The sequence below is a fragment of the Heterodontus francisci genome, chromosome 23 (assembly GCF_036365525.1).
Source record: "Heterodontus francisci isolate sHetFra1 chromosome 23, sHetFra1.hap1, whole genome shotgun sequence".
Classification (NCBI taxonomy): domain Eukaryota; kingdom Metazoa; phylum Chordata; class Chondrichthyes; order Heterodontiformes; family Heterodontidae; genus Heterodontus; species Heterodontus francisci.
In genome coordinates, this window is record NC_090393.1 from 18,057,811 (window position 1) to 18,082,575 (window position 24,765).

General features: G+C 43.8%; 1 protein-coding gene across 3 annotated transcripts in view; it reads left to right on the forward strand.

Annotated features, from left to right (window-relative positions):
- Nucleotides 1-24,765, forward strand: part of ptpn11a (protein tyrosine phosphatase non-receptor type 11a) — a 75,738-nt gene that overhangs the window by 37,927 nt on the left and 13,046 nt on the right. For all 3 annotated transcript variants that reach the window (XR_010977226.1, XM_068054788.1, XM_068054787.1), the window contains exons 5-13: nucleotides 1,516-1,632; nucleotides 2,943-3,056; nucleotides 5,036-5,132; nucleotides 5,523-5,602; nucleotides 12,790-12,948; nucleotides 15,119-15,250; nucleotides 15,747-15,901; nucleotides 23,448-23,515; nucleotides 24,005-24,156. Coding sequence is in view for 2 of the 3 variants with exons in the window: in XM_068054788.1 (XP_067910889.1) it covers nucleotides 1,516-1,632; nucleotides 2,943-3,056; nucleotides 5,036-5,132; nucleotides 5,523-5,602; nucleotides 12,790-12,948; nucleotides 15,119-15,250; nucleotides 15,747-15,901; nucleotides 23,448-23,515; nucleotides 24,005-24,156 (1,074 nt within the window). In the remaining variant the exon portion in view is untranslated. The remainder of the gene's footprint in view (nucleotides 1-1,515; nucleotides 1,633-2,942; nucleotides 3,057-5,035; nucleotides 5,133-5,522; nucleotides 5,603-12,789; nucleotides 12,949-15,118; nucleotides 15,251-15,746; nucleotides 15,902-23,447; nucleotides 23,516-24,004; nucleotides 24,157-24,765) is intronic.

The following is a 24,765-nucleotide window of genomic DNA, read 5'->3' on the forward strand; positions in this document are numbered from 1 at the left end:
CGGAAAGTCCTCATCAGAGAACTCCTCTTTGCTGACGATGCTGCTTTAACATCTCACACTGAAGTGTGCCTGCAGAGTCTCATCGACAGGTTTGTGGCTGCCTGCAATGAATTTGGCCTAACCATCAGCCTCAAGAAAACTAACATCATGGGGCAGGAGGTCAGAAATGCTCCATCCATCAATATTGGCGACCACGCTCTGGAAGTGGTTCAAGAGTTCACCTACCGAGGCTCATCTATCACCAGTAACCTGTCTCTTGATGCAGAAATCAACAAGCGCATGGGAAAGGCTTCCACTGCTATGTCCAGACTGGCCAAGAGAGTGTGGGAAAATGGCGCACTGACATGGAACACAAAAGTCCGAGTGTATGAGGCCTGTGTCCTCAGTACCTTGCTCTATGGCAGCGAGGCCTGGACAACGTATGTCAGCCAAGAGCGACGTCTCAATTCATTCCATCTTCGCTGCCTCCGGAGAATACTTGGCATCAGGTGGCAGGACCGTATCTCCAACACAGAAGTCCTCGAGGCGGCCAACATCTCCAGCTTATACACACTACTGAGTCAGTGGCGCTTGAGATGGCTTGGCCATGTGAGCCGCATGGAAGATGGCAGGATCCCCAAAGACACATTGTACAGCGAGCTCGCCACTGGTATCAGACCCACCGGCCGTCCATGTCTCCGCTTTAAAGAGGTCTGCAAACGCGACATGAAATCCTGTGACATTGATCACAAGTCGTGGGAGTCAGTTGCCAGTGTTCGCCAGAGCTGGCGGGCAGCCATAAAGACGGGGCTAAAGTGTGGCGAGTCAAAGAGACTTAGTAGTTGGCAGGAAAAAAGACAGAGGCGCAAGGGAAGAGCCAACTGTAACAGCCCCAACAAACAAATTTCTCTGCAGCACCTGTGGAAGAGCCTATCACTCTAGAATTGGCCTTTATAGCCACTCCAGGCGCTGCTTCACAAACCACTGACCACCTCCTGGCGCTTATCCATTGTCTCTCGAGATAAGGAGGCCAAAGAATACACTAATTCCATATTCCTACCACATCCCCACCTGTCCCTATATTTCCCTACCAGCTACCTATACTAGGGGCAATTGCTAATGGCCAATTTACCTATCAACCTGCAAGTCATTGGCATGTGGGAGGAAACCGGAGCACCTGGAGGAAACCCACGCAGACACAGGGAGAACTTGCAAACTCCACAAAGGCAGTACCCAGAATTGAACCTGGGTCACTGGAGCTGTGAGGCTGCGGTGCTAACCACTGCGCCACTGTGCTGCCCCTTGATCAAAAAAAAACACAAAATGGAAGGGAGGTTACTGTGGGGCTAGCCATGCTATTTGGTTCTATTGTACTTTTAAGGGGCTAAACAATCCCTCATTAATGTTCTAAGTGTTTAACCTCTGCATCTGATTTAACCAGTTCGAAGTTGGTCTTGAGCCATAAAAAAACAGCTGATCGCATGAAATGTTCAGCGTCTTCCACAATGTGTTTATGCTCTCTCCTGCTTCATCCAGGATGGGAAATATGATGTTGGTGGAGGGGAAAAGTTTGATTCGTTGACGGACCTGGTGGAACACTACAAGAAGAATCCAATGGTGGAGACCCTGGGTACTGTCTTGCAGCTCAAACAGGTAATGAGGCATCCTGAGTAGGAGAAGGGCAAATGAGCTGCTCTGATTTGAAAAGGAAGTAGTATCTCACTGAGAAACATTGTGTATTTAGGAACAAGAGACTAAACTGCATTATTTGAGTAAAACAAGTGTACTGAGATCTGTTCAGCATTGCATGACTGCAGTGTTGGCACTAGAGGGCACTAATTGTACATATTAGAAACTTGCTCCAATAGTAAAGGCAGGTTTACTATATTAGTTGTACCAACAATGCAGTATGCTGCAGGATGGTGGGATGTAAGACTCCCATCCTAGCTTAATGCCGAATTCCTGATATGTAAACTCTCCTAAAGGGATAAGCATCTTAAACAGAGGCAATATCTTTTTGCTTTCCCAATGGAATATAGGGAGACCCGGAACAGTGGGCGCTGCATGCGCTGTCTCGCATGTTAGTGTTCAGCTGTGAGTATCATTGGCAGAGCTCGGAGCGAGCTGTCTGCATTCTCTCTCAGGAATAGCTTGTGACAGCAGGAGAGGGGAAAAAGCTGGGGAGTGAAGAGGGTGCTGCAACAAGATGAATTCCAAGTTGGTGTTAATTGCATTAGCAGACACTGGACACGTCATGCCCATCAACAAATAATGAGTCTATTGTTATTGTTTTTCTCATTGCATTCAATGTCTGATTGAATAGATGTATTCCACAGCCCACAGCACCAATGATTTCCAATTAAGGCTTAGATTTAGTAGAATGAGCATACTGCTTCAGGGACTTTATACAAATTGATTCCTAATAAGCCAGTCTGTGTCCTCACTGTGATTGGCTGTGATTTGAATTATACTCCGCTTGCATGTCCGATGCAGGGTTTATTAATGTCATGTTGTTCGAAACACAGGGATTAGTGCTGTACCCTCCCTGCAGTGCTGTGCCTTACCATATGTTTTTACATTTAAATTAAAATGTGGCTTGAGACTCGACCAGCACTGAATGGAATAATTATTAGTCTTGCAGCAAGAGGAATTTACACTGTGATAAATTATGGAAATCCATTCTAAATTGCCATAGATGTGGAAGAGAATGTGCTCCTAGGGCAATGACTGGGTTGTGCAACTTGGAAAGAGGCACATTTTCTGGCCCCCTCTCTTCCTTCCCCCTTAGGCCCAGTGTTCCTAAGCAGTCAGTAAATTCTTATCATTGTAGCATTGAACTGGTCCCTGGGTCAGGAAGCCATAGAAGATGGGAGGAGAGGTGCACATATCATGGAGCTGTAGAATACAGGAGGTGGAATGCTCTGTTTGCAAATGGATTTTGGTCTTTCTTTTTGCCTCTGCAGCCACTAAACACGACACGAATTAATGCAGCTGAGATTGAAAGCCGAGTGAGGGAACTGAGCAAACCAGCTGAGATGATGGACAAAGTGAAGCAGGGATTCTGGGAAGAGTTTGAGGTAAATATTTCTGTTCACTCTTGGGAGGTAGAAGATAAATTGGACTGGGAACGAGTGATTTATCAGATTAGCAGACTGCCCATTCATTTCTAGCACTTGTGTTTCAATCAGAAGAGTGAGGGCAGATCTCATAGAAACCTATAAACTTCTGACAGGACTTGACAGGATGGATGCAGTGAGGATGTTCCCGATGGTGGGGGAGTCCAGAACCAGGGGTCATAGTCTAAGGATACGGGGTAAACCTTTCAGGACTGAAATGAGGAGAAATTTCTTCACCCAGAGAGTGGTGAGCCTGTAGAACTCACTACCGCAGAAAGCAGTTGAGGCCAAAACATTGTACGTTTTCAAGAAGGAGTTAGATATGGCTCTTGGGTCTAAAGGAATCAAAGGGTATGGAGCGGGAACAGGCTACTGAGTTGGATGATCAGCCATGATCATAATGAATGGCGGAGCAGGCTCGAAGGGCCGAATGGCCTACTCCTGCTCCTATTTTCTATGTAATCTACTGCAGCTGATGGAATGGCAAGCTCTTCCCTAAGGATCAGGTGTGAATTAAAATTGAGACACTTTTGCTTGTTTATGAATTCTGGTGGGCGTTGTGATTGCTTTCAAAGATCAGTGTGTTAGAGAATTCTGACTATTTATCTGTGTTTTTACTTTCTTGTCTTTAAATGCTTAAATAATGTTCCCTGATGGATGGCTTCATCAGAGGAGCTGATCAGGAATCACTGAATTCATCGGTGTTGGGAAATGAATTGCCTGCTAAAACCACTCGCTGGTTTGAGATTGAGATTTTTGTCATTTTAATGTCTCTCATTAATTCAGCATCCATGACCTGTCAGGGTCAGTAAATCCTCCAAGTCAATCACTGATCTTTTCAGTCTCTCGATTTAAGATGGGGAAAAGAAAATCCTCTGAAAAAGACTAATGGAAAGAGAGAGGAAAATAGAATGTTAATTCGTTCTATCCAGTCCATTTTAAAATGAGCATTATCAAGTGATGAGGAAAAGCCCCCACATGAATAAGGGTCAGGTAACATTAAATACTTTCTGTTTCAATGTACAGTGTAGTTTATTTCCTAATCATTCACCAGCACACACATACTTATTCCTTCAGCTCCTATGACATTAAGACATTGAACATTAAGAAAAATTGCAATTCCTGGAAATCTGAAATAAAATAAATTGCTGAAATTGCACCTGCAAAGAGAAACGGCAGGCAAATATTTTTGGTGTAAGATCCTTCATAATTTAGTAAGGGCCTTTCACGCAATGTACCTGTTTTACAGGTGCTGGCTGACTACTGTGTGTTTCCAGTATTTTCTCTTGTTTAATGCACTGAGCAATGCTGTGTACACTTCTGATCCTATAATGCTGTGTGCATGTTTTTTTAAAGGTCAATTTTTTTAATATGCCTTTTGGATAACATTACAGAGAACGCAGATGTTTTGAGTTAAAGATCATCAATGTTCTGAGCATTCTGTCAGTTCAACAATCCCCGGAGTGACATGTGGATGACAGCCAGCTGTTATCCTCTGTCAAACTATTTGCGTTCCTGCCAGTCCATTTCCCTGTGTCTGATTGCTGTCAAACTTGCTGCCATTGTTAATGATTTTGTTGAATTGAGCTCCTGGTTTCTTAAACTCTCAAACCCTATAATCTTAAAACCCTAATGATTTTATGGTCTGATTTTTTTTTTCTTCTCCTCCTCCTCTGGGTGTGGTTCCATTGTTACTAGTTGTCATGCAATGCATCACACAGTTGAACATCTCTGTGCAATCCAATTTATGCAGAGAATCACAGTCATGTCTAAACTTGCCCCCATCTGGCATTCCAACATTTGCAGGATTCCTGTACAATGAATGGAAGCTGTGGCTGCTTTTCCAACTCCTGCACGCTGAAGGAGCTGAGGTCAATTGTAGTTCTGTTCTATAATTATTTAAATTTTCGGCTGTTCAACCCAAACCTGTTCTGTTGCAGACACTACAGCAGCAGGAGTGTAAGCTTCTCTACAGCCGAAAGGATGGACAGCGGCAAGAAAACAAAAACAAGAACCGCTACAAGAATATCCTGCCCTGTACGTATGGACTGACCTGCTACCTAACCCATCGTGTAGCTCTTTCTCCCCCACTACTTGTGCTAGTTGTCTTGGTGACTTATCTTGTGACTACTGACTTTGTCTACCATCGACTAGTTGCTAGCCCTAAACCAAGTGCCTTTCAGTTGTAAATTGTCTTTCTTGCAAATCCTGGCTAGTTATCTTTTCAGCTAACAGTTCGCGTAATGAGCTTTTCAGGAAACACCATATCTGAGCGAGGGAGCGTTATCTGCATTCTCTGAATAGGTCATGTCTGGAAGAATATGAATTCCTTTTTAATTCTCTCAGAAGAGGGAGTTGCCTAATCATTTCCCACGTTCCTTGTATTCAGAAGTTTGACTTCTAACGTCAATGATTTCTTCCTTCTAGTCGATCACACTCGAGTGGTCCTACATGATGGAGACGTGACTGAACCTGGTTCTGATTACATCAATGCCAACTTCATTACGGTAACTATTTAGTGCGGTGTACAACTCGGCATAGAATTTATGTGGAATATTAAAAAAGGGCAGGTAGAACCTCATTGGGATGAAGGGAGATAACTTCTTGCATCAATGTTTGCAAATGGCAGAAATGAGAATGTAGGTGCACCAAAGGAAGAGTTGGGGGTATTGTTACAGTTCACTGGTAAAGGATTTGATTTTGAAAAATTTGTGGAATTCAGATAAGTCACCAGGTCCTGATCATGTGCACCCTAGTTTATTGAATAAAGTCAGAAGCGATGAGAGGCTCTACCACTTTTTTTAAATCCTCCTTAAACATGCAAATAATGCTGGAGGGTAGTCAGTGTAACTGCTCTTTTCATGAAGGAAGACTAGGGTAAACGGCATAATATAAGCCAGTTAATCTACCACTAGTTGTGGACAAACTCTTAGAATACATAATTTGTGATCAAATTAGTGAATGGGACACACAGAATAATTGAGCAGTCAGCATGGAATTATTAACGATAAATCACATTTGATTTTGGACAGATATAAGAAATGCAGTAGATATAATATATTTGCATTATCAAAAGGCATTCAATATAATTATTTTTATTCATTCATGGGATGTAGGTGTCACTGGCAAGGCCAGCATTAATTGCCCCATCCCTAATTGCCTTTAAGAAGATGGTGTTGAGCCACCTTCTTGAACACCATTTGGTGTTGGTACACCCACAGTGCTACTAGGTAGGGAGTTCCAGGATTTTGCCCCAGCATTGATGAAGGAATGGTGATTTATCTTTAAGTCAGGATGCTTTGGGACATGGAGAGGAACTTGCAGGTAGTGATGTTCCGATGCACCTGCTGCCCTTCTCTGGTAGAGTTCATTGGTTTGGAAGGTGCTGTCGGCGAGATGGTGGCATAGTGATAACGTCACTGGACTAGTAATTCAGAGGCCCAGGCTAATACCCTGGGGACACGAGTTCAAATCCCACCACGGCATCTGGTGGAATTTAAATTCAATTAATAAATAAATGCAATTAATTAATAAACTCAATTGAAAGCTAGTCTCAGTAATGGTGCCATGAAACTATCATCGATTGTCGTAAAAGCCTGTCTGGTTCACCTAATGTCCTTTAGGGAAAGAAATCTGCCATCCTTACCTGTTCTAGCCTACATGTGACTCCAGACCCACAACAATGTGGTTAACTCTTAGCTGCCTGCTGAAATGGTGAAGCAAACCACTCAGTTGTCAAGGGCAATTCGGGATGGGCAGCAAATGCTGGCCTTGCCAGCGACACCCGCATCCCATGAAAATAAAAACAAATGCCTTGGCGAGTTTCTGCAATGCATCTTGTAGATGGTACACAGTGTAGCCACAATGCGCCAGTGGTGGATGGAGCGAATGTTTAATTTGCTGGATGGGGTGCTGATCACGTGGGTTGTTTTGTGCTAGATGGCATTGAGTTTCTTGAGTGGTATTGGAGCAGTAGTCATCTAGGCAAGTGGAGAGTATTCCATCACATACCTGACTTAAATGGTGGAACGGCTTTGGGGAGTCGAAGTGAGTAACTCACCGCAGAATACCAAATCTCTGACCTGCTCTTGTAGCCACAGTATTTATTTGGATGACCCAGTTAAGCTTCTGGTCAATGGTGATCCCCAGGATATTGATGGTGAGGTATTCAACGATGATATGCTATTGAATGTCAAAGGGAAGTGGTTAGACTCTCTTGTTTGAGATGGCTGTTGCCTGGCGAATGTTACTTGCCGCTCATCAGCTCAGCCTGAATGTTGTTCAGCTGTTGCTATATGCGAGTACGGACTTCTTCAGTATCTGAGGAACTGAGGATGGAACTGAATGCTACAAACATCAGTGAACAGTGATGGAGGGAAGGTCATTGATGAAGCAGCTGAAGATGCATGGGCCTAGGACACTATCCTGAGGAACTGCTGCAGGGATGTCCTGGGGTTGAGATGATTGGCCTCCAGCAACCACAACCATCTTCCTTTGTGCTAGGTATGATTCCAGCCAGTGGAGAATTTTCCCCTGATTCCTGTTTACTTCAATTTTACTAGGGATCCTTGATGCCAGACACAGTCAAATGCTGCCTTGATATCAAGGGCAGTTGTTAGTGGAGACTTGTTAGAAAATTCATATGTTTGGGATATGAGGCAATGTAGCACAGATAGAATGATGGTTGATGGAAAGGAAACCGTATTAGGATTAATAGTTGTTTACATTGAAGAAGGGCTGGAAAATGGTGTACCCCATGGGTCGCTGGTGGTCTGCTTTAATTTTCCATTATACAACTGCAAGCCTAAAAATTCTAACACCTTTAATGCAGGAAAATGTCCCCAGACACTTAATAGTGATATAAGGAAAATGGTTGCCGAGCCAAAGTAAGAGAGATTGAGCAATGGTTAAAAGCTTGGTCAAAGGGGTGGGTTTGAAGGAGCGAGGTGGAGAGGCAGAGGTGTTTAAAGAGGGTAGTCCAGAGTGTGAGACCTATGTAGCTGAAGACACAGCTTTCAATGGTGGGCAGAAGTGGGGGGGTGGCGGAGGGGACGAGATGCACAAGGAGCCAGAGTGCAGTGAGTTTTTTCGGGGGGGAGCACATGGGGGGGGGATTATTTTTAGCTGGAGGAGTTTAGAAATGAAGAATGAGACTGTAAGGATTTGAAGACCAGATCAAGAATTTTAAATTTGGGTGATTTCCAGTTTTCCCAATGTAAGTCAGTGAGGACGGGTGTGATGGGCAAGCAGGACTTGGTGTGGAATACGATATGACAGCATGGAGGATGGGAGGCTGGCTGGGAGAGTATTGGAATAATTGAACCTGGAGATGACAATGGCATGAATGAGGATTTCAGTGATTCATGACTGAGGTGGGGATGGAGGCAAGTGGTGGTATGGAAGTTGTTAGGCTTTGTGCTGGAGAGGATATGAGGCTGGGAGCTTTCTCAGGGTTGCGCAGAGGCTGCGAACAACCGAACTCAGCCTGGGGCAGGGAGGGTGAAGTCAGTGGTGAGTTTGTTGCTGGAGCTGACATGATCACTTTGGCCATGTTGATCAGATGAAAGATGGTACAGTGTATCCAAGACTGGATGGCTGTCAAGTAATCTGATAACACAGGCATTCGGCATCAGGAGGTATGGGAGGTAGATTTGGATCTGCGTATGGAAGTTGACACCATACTTGGATGTTGTTACCAAGGGAAGTATGCAGACGAAGTAATAGATGGGACCGAGGATGAATCCTTGGTGAACTCCAAAGGTGGTGATGCTAGGCTGTGAAGAAAAGCTATTACTAGAAGTACTCTATGAATATGTAAGACTGCAACTAAACAAGGGCAGTATCATGGAGCTGGACATCAATGAGATGTTGGAGAAGATTTCTACGATTGAAACTTTCTGAGCTGCAGAGAGAGTGTGTCAAGACAAATGGGGTAATGCACAATGGTCACGGTCACAGAGAATGTTACTCGTGGCTTTGGTTAGGGTGGATTTGGTGCAGTGGGAGGGGTGGAACCTGATTGGCGAGAATCGAACTGGGAGTTGCAGAGGGATGGATGCTGCTCTGCAAAGTGACAACACATTCAAAGACCTTGCAGAGGAAAGGGAGGTTGAAGATTGGATGGTAGATATGAGAACAGTAGGGTTGAGGCTGGCCTTTTGAGGAGACGGTGATGCTGATAGTTTTGAAAGATAGGCAGAGAGTGCCTGAAAGAGGAATATGTGCATTATCTGCTAAAATGTGGGTGAGAAAGGGCAGTTGGTGATCACAGAATCGTTACAGTGCAGAAGGAGGCCATTCGGCCCATCATGTCCGCACTGGCTCTCTGAAAGAACAACTCCCTCAGTTCCATTCCCCTGCCTTCTCCCCTTAACCCTGCACATTCTTTCTTTTCATATAACAGTCTAATTCCCTTTTGAATGCTTCATTTGAGCCTTCCACCACGTTCTCAGGCAGCGCATTCCAGACCTTAACCACTTGCTGCGTGAAAAACTTTTTCCTCGTGTCATTTTTGCTTCTCTTACCAAATATTTTAAATCTGTGCCCTCTCGTTCTCGATCCTTTCACAAGTGGGAACAGTTTCTCTCTATCTGCTCTGTCCAGACCCTTCATGATTTTGAATACCTATATCACATCACGTCTCAGCCTTTTCTTCTCCAAGGGAAACAGTCCTAACTTCTCCAATCTATCTTCAGAACTGAAGTTCCTCATCCCTGGAACCATTCTCGTGAATCTTTTCTGTACTCTCTCCAATGTCCTCGCGTCTTTCCTAAAGTGCGGCGCCCAGAACTGGACGCAATACTCCAGCTGAGTATACAAGTATAGCGTCTTATACAAGTTCAACATAACTTCCTTGCTCTTGTACTCTGCCCCTATTAATAAAGCCTAGGCTACTGTATGCTTTATTAACCGCTCTCTCAACCTGTCCTGCCACCTTCAATGACTTAAGCACATCTACAACTATGTCCCTCTGCTCCTGTACCCCCTTTAGAATTGTACCCTTTATTCTATATTGTCTCTCCATGTTCTTCCTACAAAATGAATCTCTCCACATTTCTCTGCATTGAACTTTAACTGCCAGCTTGTCTGTCGTTTTGAAGTTCTACACTATCCTCACAGTTCTCAATGCTTGCAAGTTTCAGATCATCTGCAAATTTTGAAATTGTGTCCTGCGCACCATGGTCTAGGTCATTAATTTATATCAGGAAAAGCAAGGGCCCCAACACTGATCCCTGGGGAACTCCACTACAAACCTTCCTCCAACCCGAAATGCATCCGTTAACCACTACTCTTTGTTTACTGTCACTCAGCCAATTTTGTATCCATGTTGCTACTGTCCCTTTTATTCCATGAACTACAAGTTTGCTCAAGTCTGCTGTGTGGCACTATATCAAACGTCTTTTGAAAGACCATGTACACCACATCAACAGCATTGCCCTCATCAACCCTCTCTGTTACCTCTTCAAAAAACTCCAGCAAGTTAGTTAAACACGATTTTCCCTTAAGAAATCCATCCTGGCTTTCCTCAATTAACTCTCATTTGTCCATGTGACTATGATTTTTTTTTCCCGAATTATTTTTACCAGAAGTTTTCCCACCACCGAAGTTAAACTGACTGGCCTGTAGTTGCTGGGCTTATCTTTACACCCTTTTGTGAACAAGAGAGTTAGTGGGAGCGCGATCATGGGATGAAGATGTACATCTTGATGAGATGAGCTTGGCAAGGATGGTGGTGGAGGAAGATGGAGGAGAGAAGAGGATTGTCATTAGGAGGGGATGAGGAGAAAGTTGACTTTGGAGGAATAAAGAGCAGTAGTTGAACAGATGAGCTCTGTCTTGGAGATGAAGAAACCCATGAGCTTTTACTTGTTCGAAATGAGGGTCAAGGGGTTTTAGGGGATTGTCAGTAATAGAGAAAAGGAGCTTTGCATCATCTTTGCTCTTCAGGGTGAATCTAGAGCAGTGAGCCATTTTGAAAAAGGAGAGTGAGGCCTGATAGAGCTTACATGGCAAAACTAAAGTCTGGTGGTGGATGATTAGGCCAGTTGTACACTCAAGTTGGTCCCTTGGCACTTGGAGATCGAGGATAGGGGCATAGGAAAGGGCAGAACTGGGATGGAAGAAGGTGAAGGGTGAACCTGCTCTTTCTGCCATCTGTAAGACTCCTAAGTGAAATGAGTTTGAACAGTTTCAACCCACTTAGCACTGATTGGATATAAGCTGAATGTACCAAATTGTCCATAATTCGACAGTACGGTGGCGATTTCTATCAAACCGTAAGGATGGATGATTTGGGAAATGAAATCTCACAGCAGTGTGGTAAGTGGTGTTGAGATTTGTGCTTTCACAATTTGGGAATTAAATGTGGAAGAGATTTACTCTGCATCTAATCTATGCTAAACCTTACCTGGAAATGAATCAATCTGACAGTGGGTGCAAAAGGTAGACTTAAGTTCCATTTCCCTTGTCTTGATGAACACCAAAACTATGCAATAACTCCCACTCTCAATATAGTGGCATTTTAACAAATCTAACTTCGTAGATAACCGTGGGCTCTCTGAAAGCTCAGCAGATTTAATCAGTGAGTGGCTGAGTTGTACAGACCAGGGAAGTTCCAGGTAAAATTGCTGGTCTGTAGTAAATTAGATGAAGTCAGCTGGACAACAGTAGAGGCAGTACAGTTGACCTCGGCACCCAGGATTAGGAAACAGAATGTCCTGCACCTGAATGATGCTGTAAGTATGTATATGTATGTCTAATGAGAAGAGTAGGATTATCATTCAACCGTGGTTCCTTCCATGATGAAATGGAATACTTACATTCACTGTCTACATAATGAGCATTTGATTGAGTTACTGGGAGGGTTTCGGTGTCCATGGAACTTTATCCCAGTAAGGTATCAACATCTCAGAGAAGAGCTAAATTGCTGATCTTGTTTTGTTTTTTTGTTTTGTTTAGGAGTCCGTTTGACTTGGTTAGTAGCATTCTTGCCTTGAGTCAGGTTGTGGGTTCAATCTCAATAGCAGGACTTAAGCATATAATCTTGGCTGTCACTCTTGGGGAGTACATACATTTTAAACCAGAGCCCAGACTGCCAGTTCAGTGGATGTGAAAGACCTCATGGCACTGGTGTCCTGCCCAGTATGCCCAATGCTGCAACAATAGATTCGCTGATCATTTATCTCATTGGCTGTGGTATTTGGGGGAATAACTTGACATTTGCTTACATAAATGACTGCACTTCTAAACTAACTCATTAACTTGAAGCATTTTGGGACATCCTAAGAATATAAGGAACTATATAAATGAGATTTATTTAAAGCGTATGTTAAACATTAATCCTCTTCCATCCACACATGACAATGGTGACAATTGTAGTTGCGTTTTGCATAGGTAAAATATTTAATGCATTGATCATTGGATCTTTTCCATTTGCAATGAAAGTGATTTCTTATTCTCGTTCCCCAGTTGCTGTAGTTGGGTATGGATTGGCATTATCTGAAAGACTCTGAAGTAAGATTGCTGCCTTCTCAAGTGGAGATGCGCAACATAGAAACCCATTAAACAAAATCTTAATTTTGTAACTGATCTTCAAAAATAATAGAATCTTGCTGGTGACTCTTGCTCTTTAATCAAACAGAGCTGTAAATCAGGACTGACTCGTTAATACATCGTATTCATCTGTTTAACTCAGCATGACATTGAAAGCAATCGAACCACCACAAAGCCCAAGAAGAGTTACATTGCTACGCAGGGCTGTTTGCAGAACACGGTGAATGACTTCTGGAGGATGGTTTTTCAAGAAAACTCGAGTGTAATTGTCATGACTACAAAAGAAGTGGAACGAGGAAAAGTAAGTCTTACTGAACATGAATTGTAGAGATTGACTTTGGGTAACCTGTCGATCCTGGGGACTAGATTAATGAGTGAGGAGTTGGAAACCTGTTAATCACCATTTGATGTGTGCTCGTTCCTGGCAGGGCTAGCCATACTAGTCTGTCTCAAATGCCGCTGAGTTGTGTTCTTTTGTATGTTTCAAAAGTCTCCATGAGCATTTCCATTTGAAGACTGGGACCTCAGTAGTGTTAATACAGTTCCAAAGCAGCAGGGTCCCAGAAAGCCCCATTGTCTCTGTCGCATGATTACTCCTCTTTGAATGCAATGTTTCAAAGTACGTGTTTAGATTATAACTCCCAGGATGCAGTTAAGTTCAAAATGCACCGTCTGATTGGGAAAGCTAATACATTTGTCCCACATACCATCTTTGAGAATTTTTTCTCCCTGGATCTAATTTTCAAACCGTTCTTATCAAAGTTCACCACATTCTCAATGCTATTAAACTGGTGAGTTAACTTCTCCTGAGGTCCAGAGCTCTTAATTTTAAAATTCTATGCTTTCCAAACTGCCATGTTCTCCCCCCACCCCACCCCCATTTACTTCTGTATTTCCTGGTCCCATGCATCATTAGCCAGACTTCTGCCATTCCCCATCTCCACTCCGTGCACCACCACTGCACTTCCTTGGTCATCCTCATCCAGTGTGCTATAGTCCCTTCCCTACTCCATCCTTTCCAATCAATCTCTCTCTTGCATTCCCTTTCTCTTCATCCAATGCTCTGCTACAATTATTTCCCCTCCTTTTTCTCTTCCCCACTGCTCCAAGTCCACCTTCTCTCTGCTGTTTGTTGCTTCTTGGTCCCTTTCCCACTGTGCCCCAATCCCTGGCTCAGCATAAGCCATCTTAAACGTCACAAGTACGCCCCACCTCAGACTACACATTGACAATGGCATAAAAGATCACCCAGTCTGAAATGCAGACTGAGAATGCTGTAAATATATAGCAGGTCAGTCAGTATTTGAGAAAAATTGATATTTCAGATGGTTTGCCTTGCGAGGCCCCACCCAAAATATAAACTATCAGATGTTCATTTTTTTTTTTAAAGAGATACAGCACTGAAACAGGCCCTTCGGCCCACAGAGTCTGTGCCGACTAACAACCACCCATTTATACTAACCCTACAGTAATCCCATATTCCCTACCACCTACCTACACTAGGGACAATTTACAACGGCCAATTTACCTATCACCTGCAAGTCGTTGGCTGTGGGAGGAAACCGGAGCACCCGGCAAAAACCCACGCGGTCACAGGGAGAACTTGCAAACTCCACACAGGCAGTAGCCAGAATCGAACCTGGGTCCCTGGAGCTGTGAGGCTGCGGTGCTAACCACTGCGCCACTGTGCCGCCCCTTGTTGTGCAATTCCAGAGTTTTCTGTTAGTGTAAGCTAAGAAACCTCCAGCTAAATGTACAACTTTACACCGAAGGTTAACTTTATTGACATTTGGTTTTGGATTGCTCTGGCACAAGCATGATGGGCTGAATGGTAAACTGCTGTGCTAGATGATGTTGTAAATCATGTGAATTATGAGAGACTTGAAATGTAGGGACTATATGCTTCACTGACCTTTTGTTTTATTATGCCTCTGTGAAGCACATTGATGTTTTCTAAATTTAACATGTTCTATAAGTGCATTTTGTTTCCACTGGAGCAGAGAAGACTAAAGAGATTTAAGAGGTTTATCGAAAGTTTGGATAGTGAAAAGGAAAAGACTATTGTCTCTAGGAAGTGAGTGATGAAGAATCATCAAATTAGATGCATCACTGAGAATAAGAGGAGAAAGTAGGAGCAATGCCTTTGCACAAAGGGTTGTTGGAGCATGAAATCCTTTGCACCAGGGACTGGTTGACGCAGAGACTATTGCTTTTAAAGGAAAATTGGATAAATATTTAAAGCAGGGAAAAATACAAGACTATGGCAGTAAAGGTATACAGGCTATGGTGTACCATAGGGACTTGTAAATGGACTGAGGCCTGGATATGAATCTGAACTTGGGAGTGAAGTTGGCTGAATGTTTTGTCTAACAGAACAGGCCTTCCTCACATATTCTTCTCAATGACACTTGCTGAGTTTATATATCCTAATGTTTGAAGTAAGCTTCTTTATGCTAATGCATCTGTTTCAGAGCAAATGTGTGAAATACTGGCCAGACGAAATGTCTTTGAAGGAATATGGTGGTATGCGTGTTAGGAATGTTCGAGAGAACCCAGCCCACGATTATATCTTGAGGGAGCTCAAACTCTCTAAAGTAGGACAGGTAAGACTGGTTGTAAGAATTGCTCTTGGGTGGGGTGGGTGCGTGTGTATTCCTGCCTCCTAGATTTGTTCATTTTTCATTATTGGAGGGGTGAGAGTAGAGGCCTGCTTTAGGTCGGGAAAAAGAACCCGACCCAAACCTGACCCGGCCCGAGTCCCTCCGATGTTGTCCTGAGCCCGACCCAACTCGAACCCGCCACTACTCGGCCCGGCCCGACCATCCGTTTACTTACCTTCCTGACATCGAACCTGAAAGAAGCTGCAGTGCATGTGCGAGACGTCACTCGCTCGCTGCGCAGACTCCATTTCATCCCGGACTCCCAGCTCAGGTAAGTTTTTTTTTTTTTAATTTCTAATGCATGCCAGCAGAGCTACCAGTCTGTGTCTGGCCCGACCCAACCCGAACCCAATATATGTCGTTGGGTTCGGGTCGGGTAGCAGGCCTCTAGGTGAGAGTATTTCTCAGTGTCTGACTTGAATATAAATCTCTGTTTTAGGGGAGCACTGAAAGGACTGTGTGGCAATATCACTTCAAAACGTGGCCAGATCATGGTGTTCCCAGTGATCCAGGTGGTGTCCTGGATTTCCTTGAAGAAGTCAATATCAAACAAGAGAACATCCCAGAAACGGGGCCGATCGTTGTTCACTGCAGGTACAGAAAAAGATTGGGTTTGGAGGAAAGAATTTAATTTCAATAATGTGAGAGTCATGTTCCTTTTGACAACAGTCCTGTCTGAAACTGCACCAATAGTCTAATACAAGAACAGTCTAATACTGTTACTTAACTGTGTTTTGAAAAGGAATTGGTATAATAGTTATTGCTGATTACCTGTGATGTACACCAAGCAAAGTACTGGTTTCCTATGGAAATTAGGTCATTCAGTGGATTAGGGTGCAGTCTTTTCACCAGTGGATGGCATGAAACACTGTTCTTTTCTGTTATTTGTAAGGGTTGGCAGGAAATAAGGAAGGTGCAACTCCATTTATAGTGTGTGTGAATCCACAGACATCTTTTTGGCACTAAATTGGCTGTCTTTTATTGGAGAGGCCACACACTAGGGTGACTGATTTAAGAAATTAATGTGCCTCATCTTTTGCCATAAAATAGGTAGTGAGGTTTGGCTTATAGATTGGTGAAGTGGAGGAAGCTTTACTCTGTCTCTAACTGGAGACTGACACTGGAAAGGGAAAAATTGGTTGTCCACTTCCCAACATGAGAGATCCTGCAATTAGAAAGCTTGATGTGCATATCTCCTCATTGAAGCTGTTTACTTGAATCTGTATTTTACTCTTGGCCCTCTGCAACCCCACCTCAGGATGTTAACTGCTCGCTAGATACAATCCCACAGGTACCTGTTGCCTCCTGTCCATCACCAAGTGGCTGCTGTTCATGTGGGAGCCTCAACACTGAAGCAACGCTATTTCACTTGATCAGAGCTGAGCCCAACCTTACCCTCATGCAAGTGTCCACATGTGCTCAACATTCAAGAGCTGAAATTTTCCACTATCACTGAAGCCAGATGGAACGCTTCTACTGTCACTCCAGCTAATTCAGCACAAATCAGAACAAACCTTCCTGGTTCTGTCCTGAGGGGTTATTCTGGCCAACAGGAGGACTGTGGATAAGCAATGGTCTAGTATGGTGAGAAAATGGATGTGGAAGATTGCATACCATTACTGTGGTGTAGTGTGCATTTTATTTTTAAGTTGCAGTTCCTGCCCTGTGAGCTAATTGTGTCCTCACTCTCAAAATCCATAACAATCCTTTTTTCAAAATTTTGTTTTAATGTTGAAAAACATGCATGTCAAATTAACCGCTACAACAATAAGAATATTTCCATATAATTGAACAAGTCAGTGAATACAAACTTGAGGGCTTTTAGTGTTGTTTCAACCCCTCAGTTGGACCTTTGCCATGGATTCCACTGCTTAAGCTTAATGGACTAGCTAGGGAGAGGCAGGAGGAGATCTGGGAGTGATAATAAACCCAACACTTGCTATGTCCAATTGTTGCAAAGTAGCAGTCAGAAAAACAAACAATGCTGAGTTGTATTGCCAAATCTGTGTAAATCTGATGCTGTTGTGTTGAAGCTGTATAACATGCGCAGGTTGCACTTTTGCTTCAGTTTTGGCCACTAAAGCACGACAGAAACATTCAAGCCCTGAGAGTAGTACAGTGAAGAGCCACAAGACTGATCTCTGTTGTTGGAGCCAAGCGTAATTGGAAAAGGTTGGGACAATTTGGACTCTTTAACCACCTTTTACTGGTGTATAGGATACTAACTGGAATATAACTGGTTAATCCAGAGCACTATTTTAAATTGCATGACTACAAGACAAGGGGATGAATCTGCAAATTGGATAAGGCAAGTTCAGAATTGATGCCAGGAAGCACTACTTCACTCTGATTAATGCCCAGGATGGTCTTGCGGAGTAAGTAGTTTGGATAGAAACTCTGGAATCATTCTAGAGATAAGATGCTGTGAGGGAATGTGGAAGCCTGAGCTGAATGGTCTCCCTGTTTTATGCTTATGTTTATGTTTAGAGATACAGCACTGAAACAGGTCCTTCGATCCACCGAGGCTGTGCCGACCATCAACCACCCATTTATACTAATCCTACACTAATCCCATATTCCTACCACATCCCCACCTGTCCCTATATTTTCCTACCACCTACCTATACTAGGGGCAATTGCTAATGGCCAATTTACCTATCAACCTGGAAGTCTTTGGCATGTGGGAGGAAACCGGAGCACCCGGAGGAAACCCACGCAGACACAGGGAGAACTTGCAAACTCCACACTGGCAGTACCCAGAATTGAACGCGGGTCACTGGAGCAGTGAGGCTGTGGCGTTAACCACTGTGCCGCTTTATCAGAACATCTTGTTATATTTCATGTACAGGTGCTTTATATTCTTTTGTCTATCAAGAGAATGACGACATTTTTATATTACTCACTGTTTACCTGATTGGTCTGAAATGACTCCTAACCTTAATAATGTGCTTTACTGAAACTGGCCTTGTACTCCTTTTCTTCTGTTCCTGTGCTCCTCAATAGAGAGAGTAACCAGTCTGCTAATTTAACTCTGTTGCTAATGTGTGAGTACTTTAAACCCTAATGGAGCAGACAAGTGCTGAATCACATGCCAGTCTTGAGCCAATTCAGATCACTCCACGTGATTATCAAGAAATGGCTGAGCGCACAGGATACGGCAAAGGCTACAGCTGTAGTGCTGAAGACTTGTGCTCCAAAACTAGTTGTTGCATGCCAAGCTGTTCCAGTACAGCTACATCACTGGCATCTACCAGACAAAGTGGAAAATTGTCCAGGTATGTCCTGGCCACAAAAAAAAATGGCTGGGCAAATCCAATCTGGCCAGTTACTGGCCACTTCCATCAGGAAAGTGATGGGTTGTGATGTTGATAGCGCTATTAAACGTCACTTACCAATAACCTGCTGGCTAATGCCCAGTTTGGGTTCTGCCAGGATCACTCAGCTCCAGACCTCATTACATCCTTGGTCCAAACCATAAACAAAAGAGCTGAATTCCAGGGGTGAGGTGGGAGTGGCTGTCCTTGACATCAAGGCACCATTTGACCGTGTGGCATCAAGGAACACTAGCAAAATTTACATCAGTGGGAATCAAGGGAAAACTCTTCACTGGCTAGAGGCATATCTAGCACAAAGGAAGATTATTGTCATTTTTGGAGGCCAATCATAAAAAGTTAGCATGCAGATACAGCAAATAATTAGGAAGGCAAATGGAATGTTAGTCTTTATTGCAAGGAGGATGGAGCTTAAAATTGGGAAATTCTGCTGCAACTATACAGGGCATTGGTGAAAGCTAGAGTACTATGTACAGTTTTGGTCTCCTTACTTAAGGACGGATATACTTGCATTGGAAACAGTTGAGAAGATTCAGTAGACTGATTCCTGAGATGAAGGGGTTGTCTTATGAGGAAAGGTTGGGTCTGTTGTCATTGGAGTTTAGAAGAATGAGAGGTGATCTTATTGAAATATAAGATTCTGAGGGGACTTGACAGGGTAGCTGCTGAGATGATGTTTACGCTGGTCGGGGAATCCGGAACTAGTGGGCACAATATTGCATCTCCCTTTTAAGACAGAGATGAGGAGGAATTTCTTCTGAGGGTTGTTAATCTTTGGAATTCTCTTCCCCAGAGAAGAGTGTAGGCTGGGTCATTGAATATATTCAAGGTTGAGCTGGACATATTTTTAATCTACGAGGGAGTGGAGGGTTATGGGAGACAGGCAGGAAAGTGGAGTTAAGGTCGCAAGCAGATCAGCTGTGATCTTATTGAATGACAGAGCAGGCTCGAGGGCCCGAAAGGCATACTCCTGCTCTTATTTCTTATCTTATGAACCCCTAGACATCGATGCAGAAGTTCCTCTGTGCAGTGTCTTAGGCCCAACCATCTTCATCTGCTTCATCAGTGACCTTCCCTCCATCATAAGGTCAAATGTGGGGATGTTTGCTGATGATTATACAATGTTCAGTTCCATTCCTCAGATACTTAAGCAAGCTGTGCCCACAGGCAGCAAGACCTGTACAACATCCGGGCTTGGGCTGATGAGTGGCAAGTAACATTCGCACCACACATGTGCCAGACAACGACTGTTTCCAACAAGAAAGTCTAACCATCTCCCCTTGACATTCAGTGACAATACCATCGCCAAATCCCCCAACAACATCCTGACGATCACCGTTGATCAGAAAACTAGCTGGACTAGCCTTAATAATACTGCACTGCAAGAGCAGGTCAAGGGCTGGCTATTCTGCGGTGAGTGACTTGCCTTCTGAGTCCACTGTCAACTGTTTACAAGGCACAAGTCAGGAGTGTATTGGAATGCTTACCACTTGCCTGGATGAGTGAAGCTCCAATGGCACTCGAAGCTTGATACCATCCAGGACAAAGAACCCGTTTGCACCCCAGCTACCACCTTAAACATTCACTACTTCCACCCTGACACGATGTGGCTGCAGTATGTATCATCTACAAGTTGCAGTGCTGGAACTCGCCAAGTCGCCTTCGAGAGCATTTACCACCGAGAAGGACAAGAGAAGCTGCCACATGGGAACATCACCACCTCCAAGTCACTCCTTTATCGTTGCTGTTTCAAAATTGTGGATCTCCCCACTTAACTCAAGAGGTGAGGTGAGAGTGACTGCCCTTGACTTTAAGGCATTTGACTGAGGTGTAGCATCAAGGAGCCCAAGCAAAATGAGAGTCAGTGGGGAACTCTCCACTGGTTGGAGTCATACCTAGCACAAAGGAAGATGCTTGTGGTTGTTGGAGTCCCAGGAGGATATCACTGCAGGAATTTCTGAGGGTAGTGTCCTCGGCCCAACCATCTTCAGCTGCTACATCAATGACCTTCCCTCCATGTGGTCAGAAGTGGGATATTCGCTGATGATTGCACAATGTTCACCATTCACGACTCCTCCAATACTAAAGCAGTCCGTGTCCACATGCAACAAGACCTGGACAACATCCAGGCTTGGGCTAATAAGTGGCAAGTTGTGTTTGCACTGCACAAGTGCCAGGCTATGACCATCTCCAGCAAGAGAGTCCAACCATCTCCCCATAACATTCAATGGCATTGCCATTGCTGAATCCCCCACAATCAACATTCTGGGAGTTACTTTTGACCAGTAACTGAACTGGACCAGCCATATAAGTACTGTAGCTACTAGAGCAGGTCCGAGGTTAGAACTTCTGTGGTGAGTAACTCGCCTCCTGACTCCCCAGTGCCTGCCCACCATCTACAAGGCACAAGTCAGGGGTGTGATGGGATACTCTGCACTTGTCTGGATGAGTGCAGCTCCAACAACACTCAAGAAGCTCGATACCATCCAGGTCAAAGCAGCCCGCTTGATTGGCACCCCATCCACCAGCTTCAACATTCACTCCCTCCACCACCAATGCACAGTGGCAGTAGTGTGTACCATCTACAAGATGCACTGCAGCAACTCACCATGGCTCCTTCGACAGCACTTTTCCAAACCCGCAACCTCTACCACCTTGAGGGACAAGGGTAGCAGATGCATGGGAACACCACCACCTGCATGTTGCCCTCCAAGCCACACACCATCCTGACTTGGAACTATATCACCGTTCCTTCACTGTCGCTGGGTCAAAATCCTGGAACTCCCTTGCTAACAGCACTGTTGGTATACCTACACGTGGACTGCAGCGGTTCAAGCCGACAGCTCACCACCACCTTCTTATGTTCAATTAGGGATGGGCAATAAATGCTGGCCTGGCCAGCAACGCCCACATACTGTGAAAGAATGGAAAAAAGCCTCTGTGGGAATATCTTCACCACACGGTCTGCAGCAGTTCAAGGAGGCATCTTTTCAAGAGCAGCTAGCAATTAGAGTCAGGGACCCGCTCCTGCAGATGGGCAACGGGAACACGCCATAACCTGCTTCCTGTCCCGAGAAGTTGACCCAAGCCAGTAGCACCTTGAGAGAGTCTCTACGCACATACACAACTTTTTCTTTCACCCTGCCATGTCCATTTGTGGCATGCTAAAATTTATTGTAGAGACATGCAAAGCATACTGACCATGTACTGTGACAATGTGAAAGTGCATCAAGTAAACCAGAATAATCGATTAAAATTCATTTTAAAAAAAAAATGATTTAGCTGTTTCCTGATTTGATTTGTAATTTTGTGATTTTATATCAAGCCCATATTACAAAGGTTAGCAGAGCAGCTATTCTAAAATTTGGCTACAGTTAATTGGCTTGAAGTTTCAGTGGCTCCAGTGTGAAGTAGATGGCTGCTTTATGACAGAATATCCCAGTAGTTGTTCCATTGCTGCCTAATTTGCAAATCTTAAGTTGGAGTATCCTGGAGCATGGTTTACAAAACTCCTATATCACCTGCCAATTCATTATGTTTAAAATAATATGATCTACGTGTTGCAAGTGTCATGGTACTGTTGTCAGAAGGGTGCAGAACTCAGCCCTGCATCTTGAACTTCCTCAGTGAGACAGCAGCAGAGCAAGATATGTCTGCCCACAGCCTACTCGTTCCCAAATCCACCAAGCTGTAATTGCACATTTTTAGCAGCCAGCTTACAAAGTATCTCTGCTAAAGAGCTGGGAGCAGGTTAACCTTTCCTGTCTTGACTGGCCATTCATGTGAAATGTTTCTTTTTATTCACAAATATTTGGGATTTGTTTTTGAGGAATGCAAGGTGAGTGGTGTTTTCTGTTGTAATTGCTTTATTTATTTCCCCTCAGCTATCCTGTCGTAAAGTTGGGGAGTCCAGCAGCTCACCAAAGTGCTATTTTTTTTTTAATGTGCTATTCAACTGAAGAAATCATAGCTGTTCCTATCCTCACCCAGTATCCACATCAGTTTCCAGTTGGTGGCCCCAGAATTTGCCAAAACTGAGACTAATGTTGCTCCCCTAATGTCAGCAGAGCAGAGATTAGTCAACCCAACACAGACCAGGGATGGAATCTGGTAACACCCTAATTTATATGACTTTAATTCACTTCCAATGGAGAGTTGGTCATAGTTAGAATTTCTGTTGTGGATGAAAAAGTGAAATTTGATCCTTTGTCAAAAGCCTGTCACTGGGCCATGCTTGAGGCTGGTGCAGTGCAGTCACTAAGTGGGTTTTTGAATGCAAACAGCAAATTAAAAATACTGACAACAATCCTTTTGGGGACAGTGAAAACAGCTTTTATCTTCAAATCAGCTAATAAGGGAAAACAAAAACTTAGTGACAAGACTGATGTGGAGTTAATCATCACGTGCTCTCTCCCCTCCCCCCGCCCCCAGTTCGAAAGTGTGGGCTGTCCCACGTGCACGTGCGCTTTCTGTTTCTTCCCACCCCCCCTCTCAAATTCCCTTTTGGCCCTTCCTCTTCCCTCCCTCCTTGCTCATTAAACGTAGGCAAGTTGGCCACCGGGAAATAGAGCAGTTCCTACTTTTTACATTCATTGTCAGCTCAAGCACTCCTATGTCAGTTGTTGCACATTAAGAGTAAAGCTCGTCCTTGCATTACCCCTGTAATAGTCCTTAGTTCTGGTACCAGCAGAATTCCCCCCTATCAAAGCACATTTACATGTCTACGTTTGGTCTCTGAAATCCAAATGGTGGAAGTTTTAACTAATCCTTATGTAAAATACTGAAAATCAAGTCTTTTCTTCCAACAGTGCTGGGATTGGGCGCACGGGGACCTTTATAGTGATTGACATTCTGATCGATATCATCAGAGAGAAAGGTGGGTATGCACCTGCGAACTGGCTGTTCATTCACAGCAGACCTCCGCTTCCTTAAAAAAACAAAAGGGGATTCCTTTCCTATTGTAGCGAACCAGGCATTTTAAGTAAAATTTAAATCCCAAGAGGCTGGGCCATTGAACATTCTGTCTTATTTGCTGTTCTTGTGTGCAGTCTGCATCTTGAATGCAAAAGCAGGCCTGGTGTGTCAATCATTTTAAATTAAACACTTCCAAATTTCTCTTGTTCGCTGGGTGAGTATAAATTCCTGTGTGGGTGGTTGGATTAACCTTTTTTTTTTGGCGTGTATTTAGAGCTGTGTGTGAGACAGCTCTTAAATGTGGTTGTGTGGGGGTCATGGTTGATGGTTTGCGTAAATTTTGAACTGGGGTCTGTTGTATTATACTTTGTAAATTGTGTTTTGGGGAGTGGCTTGATCCATAAATCCTTCAATGGGGATGTGATGTGTGATGTGGCATTCTGCACTGTAGGTGTGGATTGTGACATTGATGTTCCAAAGAGTATCCAGATGGTGCGGTCACAGCGTTCTGGGATGGTTCAAACAGAGGCTCAGTACCGATTCATTTACATGGCTGTTCAGCACTACATCGAAACACTGCAGCGTCGACTCGAGGAGGAGCAGGTACAACATGTTCAGTGAGCAGAAATGTTAATGCTCGTTATATTAAAAATGTTCTAGTCTACAAACAATTGGCGTTTCACTGTCCTGTTTAAAGTTGGTTGTTCGTTGCAATAACAGATTAGGTTGATTCAGGCCAATATATTACTTCTGTCAATGGGAAAGGGCCATCCTATCCAACTTGTGCTTAGGAAAGGAGATTGCGTAGGTAATAAGTTTTGATCTTGCTCCTCGTTAAAAGTATGAAAAAATTACATATGGTGCTTTCATAGTAGAAAGGTACTGACTGTTAGCAGCAGTTGAGAAACCTTTGCTATCATGCCAATTAACAATGCTAATGATTTGTACAATTTTACTGGATACAAAAAAAAATCTCCATGAACAGCTCACCCCCACTACTGTTAGTGGATGCGTATCTCAATTTGGAACTGAACCAAATACACCATAATATTCTGGGTTAAAGCCCCCAAGTTCGCTGATCTCTGTTGTGATGTCCGAAGGAATATTACAATTTTTTCAGCATTCATAATAAACATAACTTAAATAGGAGCAGGAATAGGCCATACAATGAGGAAAGTTCAGCCAGGGTTTCTGTTACCGATTGCTCTCCAA